The 15,279-nt window shown below is 35.5% G+C and overlaps 2 protein-coding genes across 2 annotated transcripts; both read left to right on the top strand.

The window, feature by feature from the left end:
* The first annotated feature begins 5,021 nt into the window (after nucleotides 1–5,021).
* LOC130622390 (coagulation factor V-like) lies at nucleotides 5,022–8,112 on the top strand. The gene is made up of 5 exons (XM_057437844.1): nucleotides 5,022–6,200; nucleotides 6,561–6,785; nucleotides 7,209–7,306; nucleotides 7,386–7,608; nucleotides 7,697–8,112. Exons 1-5 carry the CDS (start codon nucleotides 5,969–5,971, stop codon nucleotides 7,909–7,911), a joined length of 993 nt encoding a protein of 330 aa, XP_057293827.1. The 5' UTR covers nucleotides 5,022–5,968; the 3' UTR covers nucleotides 7,912–8,112.
* A 5,268-nt stretch (nucleotides 8,113–13,380) lies between these two features.
* On the top strand, nucleotides 13,381–15,234 carry LOC130621381 (proline-rich protein 36-like). The gene has a single exon (XM_057436668.1). It carries the CDS (start codon nucleotides 13,381–13,383, stop codon nucleotides 15,232–15,234), a length of 1,854 nt encoding a protein of 617 aa, XP_057292651.1.
* Nucleotides 15,235–15,279: the final 45 nt, after the last annotated feature.

The raw sequence follows: 15,279 nt of genomic DNA, 5'->3' as shown, positions 1-15,279 counted from the left end.
TTGAGCCACTTTTGCTAGTTTTCGTGAAAGAAGCCATTTTTTAGACCCTGCTCACACGTTGCGGATATAGATTAACTTTCTTACCAGATAGGGTGTCTGTCCACGTGGATACTGAGACTATTCTATAAATAATTTCGTTTAGGGAAGAAATTTTAGCGAGAAATTTATTTGGCGAATGACGAGAATTTTTGTTTAAGGAGAAACATGTAGGATGATTTTTTTACAATAACAAATGTAAACTTATATGAAAAGAAGGTCACTCCTGTCAAATATCAAAATCAAAAACATATTCTCTGATCATTAGAAAGAACAATTAATGTTTTCATACGGCGAAAAAAATTCATTTTAGGGGAATTAAACCTGGCGTTTTTTTTTTGTTTTTTTTTTGCTAAATTTTCTTCCCCGCTAAGATTTTTTCCTTAGGATGATGTTGAGTTTAAATAACAGCGAGTTGACGACAGCTGTGTTTTTAATTGAAACAAAGTTACGAATGATTAAGATCTGCATAAGAAGCGACATGCAATCTATCTGCATATAAAACATCAACACAAAAGAAGCAAAGCACATTGCTTTTATCGATTGGATTGTTCGTAAATTGCGGTCATTGTAGGTAGTATTTGTTCGGCTTATGCACAATCGGATTTTCGGATATATGCACGTATATACTATTGCACAGAGCGTTGTCAGGTATGCCCCTCCATCGGTTCTGTTGTGACATCGCAGAAATTCAAATGTTTTCTGGAAACATACTTGTACATTGCATGCAGCTTCGATAATGTGAAAAAAAAGTTTGAAAGATGCCGGTAAGACGTGTTTACAGAAGGTCATGTTGTATCATCACCTCAAGTTTTCTCTACTGAGAAATGTCACAAATAGACACTTATTTTCCGCCGAGGGACCGAGAGTCTGAAGCCAATGATGCTGATAATAATTATGCTAAAAATAGAATGCAGATAGCAAAAGCCATGAAATGAAAAAGAGTTGCTTTGCATGTTGTATGCTATGCAATGTTCAGTAAAGAATAAGTCATAAAGCTTTTTTATAAACAGTCTTCCAACCAATTAGTTTCCAGATTCTAGTTTCCAGTCTTCATCTTTGTTCAATAATTTTTTTTATAAATTTATGGTTAAAAAAAAGAGAGCGAAAGAATGGAAACCCGCGGTTTCATTTTACACAGTGTCTTCCGGGTTGTGCTGAATAACTTTTTGTGCTTTCAAATCATGTCAAGCGAAGAATAAAAACACAGCGAAGCAGAAAATACATTACTATCACGTCATACAAACATTCTCACGAGGAATAATAACTCAACTGATTGCAAATAAATTCTTTCAATAAAATTCTACAAAACTTATTTCTACGGAAGACATGTCAACACAGAATGTTTAGACGACACGAAATTATCGCAAAATGCACTCTACTTGTTGCAGCCTTGATCCTACTTGCGGACACAGCTAAATCAATGGTGGATTTAACTGGAATAAGAGTGGAAGGTGGTATTACTTACAGCAAGCGCTTCCCTTACCAACTACCAGCAGGATCCTGTCTTGTCGTAATGTTATACAAAGCAGCTTTAAATAATGAAGATGCAGTGAGATTAGGACAAGACGTTATTCACGATCCGCAACGAAACAAGCATTCCTCATATTCTGTTAAGTTTTACGACACAAAAATTAGCAGAGAGGACGCTAAATTTTTGTATGTGTCGGCTTTTGTCAATGTTGGTTGGTGTACTACAAAGATAGGTGACTCAGAGAAACGATTTAATTTTAAACCTGGAGACTTTCATAGTAAAGGAGAAAATTTGGTCGATACGAACTATGTGAACTTTAGGAAGGATGATAGAATAAAAGGACCTATACTACATCTACAAAGAGGTAATGAATACTTTTAGTGGGAAATAAAGTAAAAAAATATCTAAAATTACGAGGTAAAGCTTTAGAAGAATCAGGAAATTCTCAAAATAAGCTTGTATAGTGATTATATATGACCCATATCCGCAAAACCATCGCGTTTTTGCATAAAACTGTCTCCTTTTCACGCAACCTCTCAGTTAGCATCTAAAATGATAGGCACGTGAACGAGTGAACTTATAAAAAGTGTTTTGAATAATTTGTTTGTCGTCGTGAAGTTTGTAAAATATACTTTTTTTCCCTCGCTGAATTAAGAAGAGGACTTATGAGGATACCACTAAGAAGGTTTAAGACAGCGTCGAAATGTTCTGTAAAGTATGCGGTGTTTCCCGATTTCAAAGGTTTCGGGAAACATTATTCTTTTTTGGATTCTACACTGCAAAAATAAATTATGCGCTGTTAGAAGAATGTCTAACACATTATTAGAAAGCATAACACATTTTATCCTGAACCCCAGTTAAATATTCTTATGAACTATATTTTTATAAAAAAGCGCGTATAGAAAATTCGCTGGACGACAAAATGAATATATTATCTTTTAGTGTGCATTTGAAAAAACAAAAATGAACATTATATTAATATCTATAGCCATATCAAGGCTTAAGTTGCTCCAATTATTATTCTTGTGTATCCTAAGGCTAAAGAAATGCTTTCAGAATATACTTCAGGGTACGGCACCCTTTTTACAAAGCATTGCAGATTCTGGTTTAATGTTTCTCCGCAAAAAATTACAGTAGAAAATTATCTCTACTACGCGAACTATTCTGTGTAAGGTGAAAAAAATGTGAACGGCTAGAAACGTCTACTGAGCCGTCGCAAAAATAGAAATGAAATATACAACGGAAATTTCTGCCAACCAATCTAAATGCTCAAAATTATTCCGCTTAGCGGAAAAAAGGCGTTAGATCTTGTCTACAATTTAGGATGAGAGGAGAAAACAGTGTAAGCATAGCTTTTGACACCAGTTCAGAAAAAATAGAATTTAAACTCCGATTACTTTTTTTCTTCTTCTAACAGCTAAGTTAACTGTTTTACGTATTAACCATCATCGTTATTATTGTTTTTTCTTTGGATTTCCCCATTCTTTCGTAAGATTTGTTGTTTTTCATTTCCCTGATGAACTTCCCAATTTAGTTTGAAATTAAGCAAGTTATCAAAGGCTATCATTTGTTAAGTCAACCACCCATGAACAAAAATTCTCCAGCATCAAAAAATGATTTTACTCTAGTCTTCTTTCCATCAATGTGCAGCAGTTTGTTTCTGATCAATTTTAAGACTTGATTAATTGGAACTTAAGAGGTAAAAATGTCCCACTTATTGATTTTGTTTGCGTATATCAGAATTCAACTTGTGAGGAGGACCCTGCCAACGTTCTACAGTCGATCAACACACAAACATAGTACAATGCTTCACAATTTTTTTAATGCAATGCATTCAAAATCCTTCTTTTTTGTCTTCTACACTTTGAAGTCATTGCACTCAAGTCCTATTTAAGCAATATTTTTTAGTTGATAAGATCAAAAAATTGGTCTTACTAAGCGCAAGTCCAGCTTATCAAGACTAGATCAATGGTACCAATATCTAATTAGCCCCACTTATTCAAACTGCGAAATAATGTTCCAAAAACACATCGAACATTAATATATTTATCTAACTTGAGTTCGCCTTTTACATACATTTGAAACAGGCTTCTATCAAACAATGTTCTACATTGCCGTTTTAGTCACGACCAAAACAGAAAATCAATTCGACGATCTATCTACTTATGAAGATGATAAAGAGAGTGTAACTGATACATCAAGAGAAAATTCCATGCTGATGCAGTCACAAACGTCGCAAGATTCTTTAGAAACACTAGATGACAAAAATATTCCAAGTGACTTATTAGAAGATGAAAATGCTTCTCCAGAAGGAAACGTCAAAGAAGACATGAATGGCTACAAAGAAAAATTAGGGGAAGAGACAATGGGACAAAAGGAAAAAGAAAAATCACTAGCTTCCATCAATTCTCGAGCTAATAATAAAAATATCTACAGTGAAGTTGATCAATCTAGAAAAAATAGGCGTAAACCTTTTAACAGAAAATTTGGTCACAAAACAAGAAAACTGCGACAAGGATCTATAAACCCAGTTGGTGTTACAGCCCCCGTAAAAAATACACCAGTAGTTAATCCGAACGTCCATGTTAGCGCTGGTAATATCTTAGAGGCGACAGCAAATCCAATTATTGTCACACAAAATCCTCCAATCTCTTCACAATCTGTGCAACTCAATAAACAAGCATCACTTCCTAGTACAATCATAAGTGATAACAATCAAGTTATTCCTCCTTCTGATTTGATACCACCACCAATACAAACTACAGAACAAGGAAATGGAGCGGTTATATCACCTTCTTTAAACACTCAAAATACTGTGTCACAAATTCAAAATCCGCCTGCATGCCCCCCATTATCCCTTGGAAACGATGCCACTCAATTAAATCAGGTACAATATGGCATCATTAACCTTCCAATCCAATTGCAACAGCAAACAGTAGTACCTGTTTTGTCAAATCCAGGTCAACCATGTAAAAAGACACTTTCTATACCTCAACCAGGATCAGGTGCAAACTTCAACGGTTAGTAATCCAGTGCAAGCCGCGATGCAAGTTCCGATGCAAGCTCCTTCTTCACAGTCACCAACGGTTCAACAAGCTCAATATAATTCAGTTCAACAAAACCCAGCATCAGTAAATCTGCGAGGTAAAGATGATGCAGCAATCATTAAAGGACCAAACCTGTCAATACGACCAGGTAAGTTAGTAATTTTAAACTGTCAACATGACATCATAAACAAAAGATTTACTTTTTTTAAGTGTTAACTTCTAATATTATTTTGTCTAAGTGGAGAGTTGTTTTTTTTTGTAAATATATATATATATATATATATATATATATATATATATATATATATATATATATATATATATATATATATATATATATATATATATATATATATATATATATATATATATATATATATATATATATATATATATATATATATATATATATATATATATATATATATATATATATATATATATATATATATATATATATATATATATATATATATATATATATATATATATATATATATATATATATATATATATATATACCACCACAACAACAACAACCAACCTACCAACAGAATCTACCACAGGATCAACAAAACGACCATCTACATCGAAAGAAACAACAACAACAATTGTGAAGTCGTCATCTACAACATCTTCATCTACGTCATCACCGTTAACATCATTGCCATCCACATCATCGCCATCCACGTCTTCTTTTACAACGTCATCGTCTACGACATCCTCTACGTCGCCGTCTACAACACAAACGTCTACCACAAAAGCGACGACACCACTTGAATGTGTGTTATCACCGTACAAAGTGATATGCAAAGATAAAAGCAATTGTTTAGACTCTACTCAAATATGCGACAACAAAATAGACTGTAAAGATGGTAGCGATGAAGATAAATGTCCGACTTTGTGTCCCAACTGTTCAAGGTTGAATTTTAAATGTCACAAGACATGCCAATGCACGCCAGTGGAATACGTTTGTGATGGCAAAAATGATTGTACGGATGAATCAGATGAATTGGGTTGTCCAAAAATAAGTACGTCAACTTCACCGACCCCTTTTCCGCCCACAACTACGCTCACCACACTGCCTCCCACTACACTACCGCCCTGTCCAAACAACAAAATTTACAAACCTTGTCAAAGAATTTGTCAGGGTAAGTGCACATTTTTGTTGGATAAATGTATCGAATCCAGCAGGTCATGCAAGCCAGGTTGTGGTTGTCCTCAAGGACTTGTTGGAAATGGTACGTTTTGTGTGCTTCCGTCAGCTTGTCCGTGCTACGATCCAGTTTTGAGACTATATTTTCGTGCTGAGCAGAATTGGAATCGAACATCATGCGAAATCTGTAGCTGTTTTAACGATGCTGTTACATGTGCGAAGAAACCTTGTGAGAAATTATACTGTGTCCCTCCTATGACCCTAAAAACGAAACCTGGTGACTGCTGCCCCACTTGTGTCGCTGGCACCTTCCAGCCAACCACACTCGCTACAACGTCCAAACCCACATGTCTACTCAGTGAGTTTTTATGTGGTAATGGGCAATGTATACCAAAACACTGGGTTTGTGATGATGAGAGAGATTGTTTTCACGCTGATGACGAGCGCAACTGCACAACGAAAAAGCCATATTGCTTCGCTCCAATAGGTAGCCTTACAATTTTTTTAACATGATTTTATTTAAACGGTTGATAGGAATGCTTAAATCTACTTTTTTCGCATGCAGGATTTTCAATTCAAGGAAGTGTAGGGAGTTGTCGTGAATTTCAATGGGTGTAAAATGTGAACCTGTTTTTCAATATATTCAAAGGGAAATATATATTTAATATATAGAATATATATTGCAGTATATATTTAAAGCAAACACATCAGCTTCTGGTTGAAGGGCAGGAGAAAATAAAGAATTTATCGACCTTTATTTATAGAAAGCCTTTACCACAAAAATATGACAAATTTTTGTTTTCATTGCATGCAAACATTTCAGCCATTTTCTATTTTGTCCATTTAGGTGTGGCCAATCCTAGCATCATCAAAGCTTCAGCGTTTGCATCTAGTTCACATCAGTACTCCATACGGGGACCTGTGTTCCAGGCATCTAATGCGAGACTGAATCACAGAGAAAAACTGAACGTGACTGCAGGAGCGTGGTGCGCGAATATATATGTTTCCGGAATACATTGGATAAGTGTCGACCTCGGACAAATCTACACTGTAAATAAAATTGCTGTTCAAAGTAAGATGTTTAATAGCTTGCCCTGTTTAATGTTGTTGTTGTTAAAGTATTGTATTTATAAATTCTTAAATCAATGAGTAATCGTAAGTAACGCCACGTGGTTTGCACCAAATTATGCGCGCAGCACCAAATTATTGCGCGCGTACAACTCAACATCACTTGATTCGCATCAAATTATTGCGCGCCACAACTCAATGTCACGTGGTTTGCATCCAATTATGCGTGTGCACAACTCAGCATGACTTAATTCGCCTCAAATTATTGCGCGCGCACAACTCAACGTCACATAGTTTGCACTAAATTATAGTGTACGCACAACTAAACATCACTTGATTCGCATCTAATTATTGCGCGCGCACAATTGATTCCGCATTCATAACAGAGCGAAGAAATGTCATCACCGACATCACACTTCTCTTTTAGGTCGAGACAGTGCAATTGCGTTCATCCGAAATTTTAAACTCAAGTATAGCATCAACCAGTACGATTTTCAATATTATAAATTGCACGGAAATGTTAAGGTGAATTTTTTTTACATTTTTAGTGACGCGGTTGCTTTTGTGGTTGTGTTTTGTGTAATCTACATTGTTTTTTTTCCAGATTTTCTCTGGTAACAGAAGAGTCAACCAGGTTGTTTACCGAAAATTCGAACATGCCATCCAAGCACGTGTCATACGACTTGAAGTTGTCAAATATTACGGCAGACCTTGTTTACGATTCGAGTTATACGGTTGTATTAACACTAGTTTGACCACCACCCCTACGGAGAGCGGCCCTACAACAGTGACAGGTGGTGTTAAACGTTCTACACAAACGACTAAAGGTATTCTTGTTTGTTATGTTCGTCTGTTTGTTTGTTTGTTGGTTTGCTTTTGTTTATCTCACCTTAATATTCTATCGGTGATTTTTAGCTACTACTTTGTGTCCACGCAACTCCACTTGTTTGTGCATCAATACATGCAATAGTCTCGCAAAAGACCCGCGTGGTTGTCATAGATTACAATGCATTGACGCTTGCTCCTGTCCGAAATATTTTAAATACAGTAAAAGAACTGGTTATTGCCACTCAGACCCGAAGTGTCCGTGTGTGCGAAATGGAAAGGTTTTTGTGGTGGGTTGTTTCTAGCTTTGACTGGGCTGCTGTAGTTTGTTTCCAAAATTTGGCACAGTAAATTTATAAAAGTATGCTTAAAATGACATCGAAATTTACAATATACCTCTTTCAGGCCATAACTTGAAAATGTTTGTTAATTTCATATCCAGTACTATTTTGGTCCAAAGTAGACTAGGAAAAAAATGAAATATTCTCCCCAAAAAGTTCCGATCTCGGTCTTTGAATTTACTTTTTAATTTACGGCACAATGTGAGACTTCATTTTTAAGCCGCGTTGCTCTCTTATGCTGTTTTTGAGAAACTTGTTATGCACTCGAGTAATTATAGCCACCTAATCAAAGATAAACTTTTACGATTTTTTATAAAACTGTTTTATGAGGGAACTGTCAATATATGATTTAAACACATAACCAAAAAAATATTTGAGACTTAAAATTGTTAAGTCTCACCCATGTCTTGACTTTTGTGAGGTATCAATCAAGTCGATTCGAATATTTGTTTTCAAAATTTGTCTTCTTTAATCTTTTCTCAAGGTGCTCTTCGAAAAAAAGGTTCGCTGCACCACGTCACTACAGAAAGGGAAACTGCATTATGACGTTATGGCATTCTCATCCCCAGAGCTCATTGAGATCAAAACCTCGATAGCTAGATTGTTTATCTCGAAGAGCTCTAGGGTGGAGATTGGCCTTATGGTTTTCATTTTCACGCAGTATTTACCTAGTTGTGTGTTCTATTAAATGATATTTAAGATCATACTAAACGTATTTTAAAATGTATAATGTTACAACTTTCTACTATGCTAGCCTTTGCTGGACCATCCACAACGCAGAATCCAATCTCAACAGCAAAACCTAGAAATATAGTAACAGTTACCAAGCCAGTCACATTGCATCCAAATGCAGACGTAGAAGTGAATCAAGAAAATGTAAGAGAGAGAAACAGAACAACACCCAAACCACCAGAGTGTCCTTCGTATTGCAATAATCAATGTGTTGACGTTTTTTGTCCATCCAGTTGCTGCGTACTGTCTGGAAAGTGATATTTTGATAATACATGTTCTATAAGAGAAAGCAGGAAGTTGTTCAGTTTTAATTTAGAACTTTTCATATATACTTCACGGATAGTTATGTAGTTTGACAAGGAAATAAAAGTTATGTGTCTCACATCTGTTATAGGCTATTTTCCCGATTTTTCTTTTCTTTAACTTGTGTTTTTATCTATTTTTTATATTGTGCATGTCATGTTTTATTTCCAATAAATATATCTCCAGCAGAATTGTTGGGGATATCATCGTCCATATTGTAAAATACTCAAACACATTTCCAGCAGACTCATAAAATCTCGTTTTAGTTGTTGCCTCATGAATTTGTAGTTAAAGGGATCCTAGAACACAAAATGAAAATCTTCCCTTTGAAAGTAATAATATTCTTAAATACAAAAATAATTTTTACATTTTGTGTATTGAAATCAAAACAAAAAGGATTCGGATTATTTTATTGTAAAAACATTTTGTGGCTTAGATTAGCATCCATTTTGTTATTTTCAAATAATTGCGTAAAGTCATCGAATCATTGTCAAATCATCATATCCAAGACTACTGATTGTAATGGTCAGATGTCCGGATTCTTTTTTAATATCTGAAAATGTTGGTAGCTATTAAATAATCAAATCTAAACAAAAAACACCATGTTTTTGATTGGTTCACGTGTTTCCACCATGTTTTTGATTGGTTCACGTGTTTCTACCATGTTTTTGATTGGTTCAAGTTTTTCTACCATGTTTTTGATTGGTTCAAGTTTTTCTACCATGTTTTTTATTGGTTCAAGTTTTTCTATCATGTTTTTGATTGGTTCACGTGTTTCCACATAAGCAACTCTACAGACCGTATAAGGACCACAATATTAATTTGAGCCACTTTTGCTAGTTTTCGTGAAAGAAGCCATTTTTTAGACCCTGCTCACACGTTGCGGATATAGATTAACTTTCTTACCAGATAGGGTGTCTGTCCACGTGGATACTGAGACTATTCTATAAATAATTTCGTTTAGGGAAGAAATTTTAGCGAGAAATTTATTTGGCGAATGACGAGAATTTTTGTTTAAGGAGAAACATGTAGGATGATTTTTTTACAATAACAAATGTAAACTTATATGAAAAGAAGGTCACTCCTGTCAAATATCAAAATCAAAAACATATTCTCTGATCATTAGAAAGAACAATTAATGTTTTCATACGGTGAAAAAAATTCATTTTAGGGGAATTAAACCTGGCGTTTTTTTTGTTTTTTTTTTGCTAAATTTTCTTCCCCGCTAAGAGTTTTTTCCTTAGGATGATGTTGAGTTTAAATAACAGCGAGTTGACGACGGCTGTGTTTTTAATTGAAACAAAGTTACGAATGATTAAGATCTGCATAAGAAGCGACATGCAATCTATCTGCATTTAAAACATCAACATAAAAGAAGCAAAGCACATCATCGATTGCATTGTTCGTAAATTGTAGTCATTGTAGGTAGTATTTGTTTGGATTATGCACAATCGGATTTTCGGATATATGCACGTAAATACTATTGCACAGAGCGTTGTCAGATATGCTCCTCCTATTGTGACATCGCAGAAATTCAAATGTTTTCTGGAAACATACTTGTACATTGCATGCAGCTTCAATAATGTGAAAAAATAGTTTGAAAGATGCCGATAACACGTGTTTACAGAAAGTCATGTTGTATCATCACCTCAAGTTTTCTCTACTGAGAAATGTCACAAATAGACACTTATTTTCCGCTGAGGGACCGACAGTCTGAAGCCAATGATGCTGATAATAATTATGCTAAAAATAGAATGCAGATAGCAAAAGCCACGAAATGAAAAAGAGGTGCTTTGCATGTTGTATGCTATGCACTGTTCAGTAAAGAATAAGTCATAAAGCTTTTTATAAACAGTCTTCCAACCAATTAGTTTCCAGATTCTAGTTTCCAGTCTTCATCTTTGTTCAATAATTTTTTTTATAAATTTATGGTTAAAAAAAAGAGAGCGAAAGAATGGAAACCCGCGGTTTCATTTTACACAGTGTCTTCCGGGTTGTGCTGAATAACTTTTTGTGCTTTCAAATCATGTCAAGCGAAGAATAAAAACACAGCGAAGCAGAAAATACATTACTATCACGTCATACAAACATTCTCACGAGGAATAAAAACTCAACTGATTGCAAATAAATTCTTTCAATAAAATTCTACAAAACTTATTTCTACGGAAGACATGTCAACACAGAATGTTTAGACGACACGAAATTATCGCGAAATGCACTCTACTTGTTGCAGCCTTGATCCTACTTGCAGACACAGCTAAATCAATGGTGGATTTAACTGGAATAAGAGTGGAAGGTGGTATTACTTACAGCAAGCGCTTCCCTTACCAACTACCAGCAGGATCCTGTCTTGTCGTAATGTTATACAAAGCAGCTTTAAACAATGAAGATGCAGTGAGATTAGGACAAGACGTTATTCACGATCCGCAACGAAGCAAGCATTCCTCATATTCTGTTAAGTTTTACGACACGAAAATTAGCAGAGAGGACGCTAAATTTTTGTATGTGTCGGCTTTTGTCAATGTTGGTTGGTGTACTACAAAGATAGGTGACTCAGAGAAACGATTTAATTTTAAACCTGGAGACTTTCATAGTAAAGGAGAAAATTTGGTCGATACGAACTATGTGAACTTTAGGAAGGATGATAGAATAAAAGGACCTATACTACATCTACAAAGAGGTAATGAATACTTTTAGTGGGAAATAAAGTAAAAAAAAATATCTAAAATTACAAAGTAAAGCTTTAAAAGAAATTCTCAAAATAAGCTTGTATAGTGATTATATATGACCCATATCCGCAAAACCATCGCGTTTTTGCATAAAACTGTCTCCTTTACACGCAACCTCTCAGTTAGCATCTAAAATGATAGGCACGTGAACGAGTGAACTTATAAAAAGTGTTTTGAATAATTTGTTTGTCGTCGTGAAGTTTGTAAAATATACTTTTTTTCCCTCGCTGAATTAAGAAAAAGAGGATACCACTAAGAAGGTTTAAGACAGCGTCGAAATGTTCTGTAAAGTATGCGGTGTTTCCCGATTTCAAAGGTTTCGGGAAACATTATTCTTTTTTGGATTCTACACTGCAATAATAAATTATGCGCTGTTAGAAGAATGTCTAACACATTATTAGAAAGCATAACACATTTTATCCTGAACCCCAGTTAAATATTCTTATGAACTATATTTTTATAAAAAAGCGCGTATAGAAAATTCGCTGGACGACAAAATGAATATATTATCTTCTAGTGTGCATTTGAAAAAACGAAAATGAACATTATATTAATATCTATAGCCATATCAAGGCTTAAGTTGCTCCAATTATTATTCTTGTGTATCCTAAGGCTAAAGAAATGCTTTCAGAATATACTTCAGGGTACGGCACCCTTTTTACAAAGCATTGCAGATTCTGGTTTAATGTTTCTGCGCAAAAAATTACAGTAAAAAATTATCTCTACTACGCGAACTATTCTGTGTAAGGTGAAAAAAATGTGAACGGCTAGAAACGTCTACTGAGCCGTCGCAAAAATAGAAATCAAATATACAACGGAAATTTCTGCCAACCAATTTAAATGCTCAAAATTATTCCGCTTAGCGGAAAAAAGGCGTTAGATCTTGTCTACAATTTAGGATGAGAGGAGAAAACAGTGTAAGCATAGCTTTTGACACCAGTTCAGAAAAAATAGAATTTAAACTCCGATTACTTTTTTTCTTCTTCTAACAGCTAAGTTAACTGTTTTACGTATTAACCGGCATCGTTATTATTGCTTTTTCTTTGGATTTCCCCATTCTTTCGTAAGATTTGTTGTTTTTCATTTCCCTGATGAACTTCCCAATTTAGTTTGAAATTAAGCAAGTTATCAAAGACTATCATTTGTTAAGTCAACCACCCATGAACAAAAATTCTCCAGCATCAAAAAATGATTTTACTCTAGTCCATCAATGTGCAGCAGTTTGTTTCTGATCAATTTTAAGACTTGATTAATTGGAACTTAAGAGGTAAAAATGTCCCACTTATTGATTTTGTTTGCGTATATCAGAATTTAACTTGTGAGGAGGACCCTGCCAACGTTCTACAGTCGATCAACACACAAACATAGTACAATGCTTCACAATTTTTTTAATGCAATGCATTCAAAATCCTTCTTTTTTGTCTTCTACACTTTGAAGTCATTGCACTCAAGTCCTATTTAAGCAATATTTTTTAGTTGATAAGATCAAAAAATTGGTCTTACTAAGCGCAAGTCCAGCTTATCAAGACTAGATCAATGGTACCAATATCTAATTAGCCCCACTTATTCAAACTGCGAAATAATGTTCCAAAAACACATCGAACATTAATATATTTATCTAACTTGAGTTCGCCTTTTACATACATTTGAAACAGGCTTCTATCAAACAATGTTCTACATTGCCGTTTTAGTCACGACCAAAACAGAAAATCAATTCGACGATCTATCTACTTATGAAGATGATAAAGAGAGTGTAACTGATACATCAAGAGAAAATTCCATGCTGATGCAGTCACAAACGTCGCAAGATTCTTTAGAAACACTAGATGACAAAAATATTCCAAGTGACTTATTAGAAGATGAAAATGCTTCTCCAGAAGGAAACGTCAAAGAAGACATGAATGGCTACAAAGAAAAATTAGGGGAAGAGACAATGGGACAAAAGGAAAAAGAAAAATCATTAGCTTCCATCAATTCTCGAGCTAATAATAAAAATATCTACAGTGAAGTTGATCAATCTAGAAAAAATAGGCGTAAACCTTTTAACAGAAAATTTGGTCACAAAACAAGAAAACTGCGACAAGGATCTATAAACCCAGTTGGTGTTACAGCTCCCGTAAAAAATACACCAGTAGTTAATCCGAACGTCCATGTTAGCGCTGGTAATATCTTAGAGGCGACAGCAAATCCAATTATTGCCACACAAAATCCTCCAATCTCTTCACAATCTGTGCAACTCAATAAACAAGCATCACTTCCTAGTACAATCATAAGTGATAACAATCAAGTTATTCCTCCTTCTGATTTGATACCACCACCAATACAAACTACAGAACAAGGAAATGGAGCGGTTATATCGCCTTCTTTAAACACTCAAAATACTGTGTCACAAATTCAAAATCCGCCTGCATGCCCCCCATTATCCCTTGGAAACGATGCCACTCAATTAAATCAGGTACAATATGGCATCATTAACCTTCCAATCCAATTGCAACAGCAAACAGTAGTACCTGTTTTGTCAAATCCAGGTCAACCATGTAAAAAGACACTTTCTATACCTCAACCACAGGATCAGGTGCAAACTTCAACGGTTAGTAATCCAGTGCAAGCCGCGATGCAAGTTCCGATGCAGGCTCCTTCTTCACAGTCACCAACGGTTCAACAAGCTCAATATAATTCAGTTCAACAAAACCCAGCATCAGTAAATCCGGTATTGCATGTACCGGTAAGAGTTCCACTTGCCCAGGCAGCTTTTCCTCCACAAATGTCTTCTGTCCAACTTCAAGTACCTCCAATGAGTTCTGTTGCGCAGACTCAACTTCAAGCGCCTACTGCTCAGTCAATCTCTTTAGTACAATCTGCTCCATTGGCTATGCGTCCTATCCGAGTGGCTTCTGTCCTGACACCTCCATTAGTACAAGCTGCTCCATTAGCCATGTCACCTGTCCAATTACCTTCTGTTCAGTCACAGACGTTAGTACAAGCTGCTCCATTAGCCACGTCACCTGTCCATATACCTCTTGTTCAGCCACCGCCGTTAGTGCGAACACCATGTGCGGAAACAGTACCAACTGAACTAACATCCCCCACGCAGAATCCTTGTATGCCACCCCAAGCACCATCACAGCAATTGTGTGCGCCTTCATGTGCCCCACCAATGAGTCCGTCGTGTCAAGAAGCTCCGAAAATGGAATCCTGTATGCCAGCTTCGTCTCCACAAATGTCTGAAGCGCCAAAAATGGTACCCTGTGAGCCAGCTGCGCCTCCTCTAGTGTTTAAAGCGCCAGTCAAACCAGAAGTGGAAGAGGCAAAAGTTCCCATGGAATTGAAAACAATTAAAGTTCTATGTCCTAAGAAAAAAGAAAAGCCCTGCTCAAAATTACTTGTTCAACTAGCACCGAAATGCAGACCTGAATGTCTTGTAAATTGCAAGGATTGCGAAAAAAGATGCTGCGTTCCGAAGTTAAAAGCGTTGATGCGTCGATCAAAGAATAAAAGGCATTACGTTCGCCAAAAGAATTAAAAAGAAGATAATTTTTATGAATACTGATGATACTGGAAAAAATTA

The sequence above is a fragment of the Hydractinia symbiolongicarpus genome, chromosome 12 (genome assembly GCF_029227915.1).
Source record: "Hydractinia symbiolongicarpus strain clone_291-10 chromosome 12, HSymV2.1, whole genome shotgun sequence".
Lineage (NCBI taxonomy): Eukaryota > Metazoa > Cnidaria > Hydrozoa > Anthoathecata > Hydractiniidae > Hydractinia > Hydractinia symbiolongicarpus.
The sequence above is the reverse complement of the archived record's forward strand: the minus strand, read 5'-3'. Positions and strand labels throughout refer to the sequence as shown.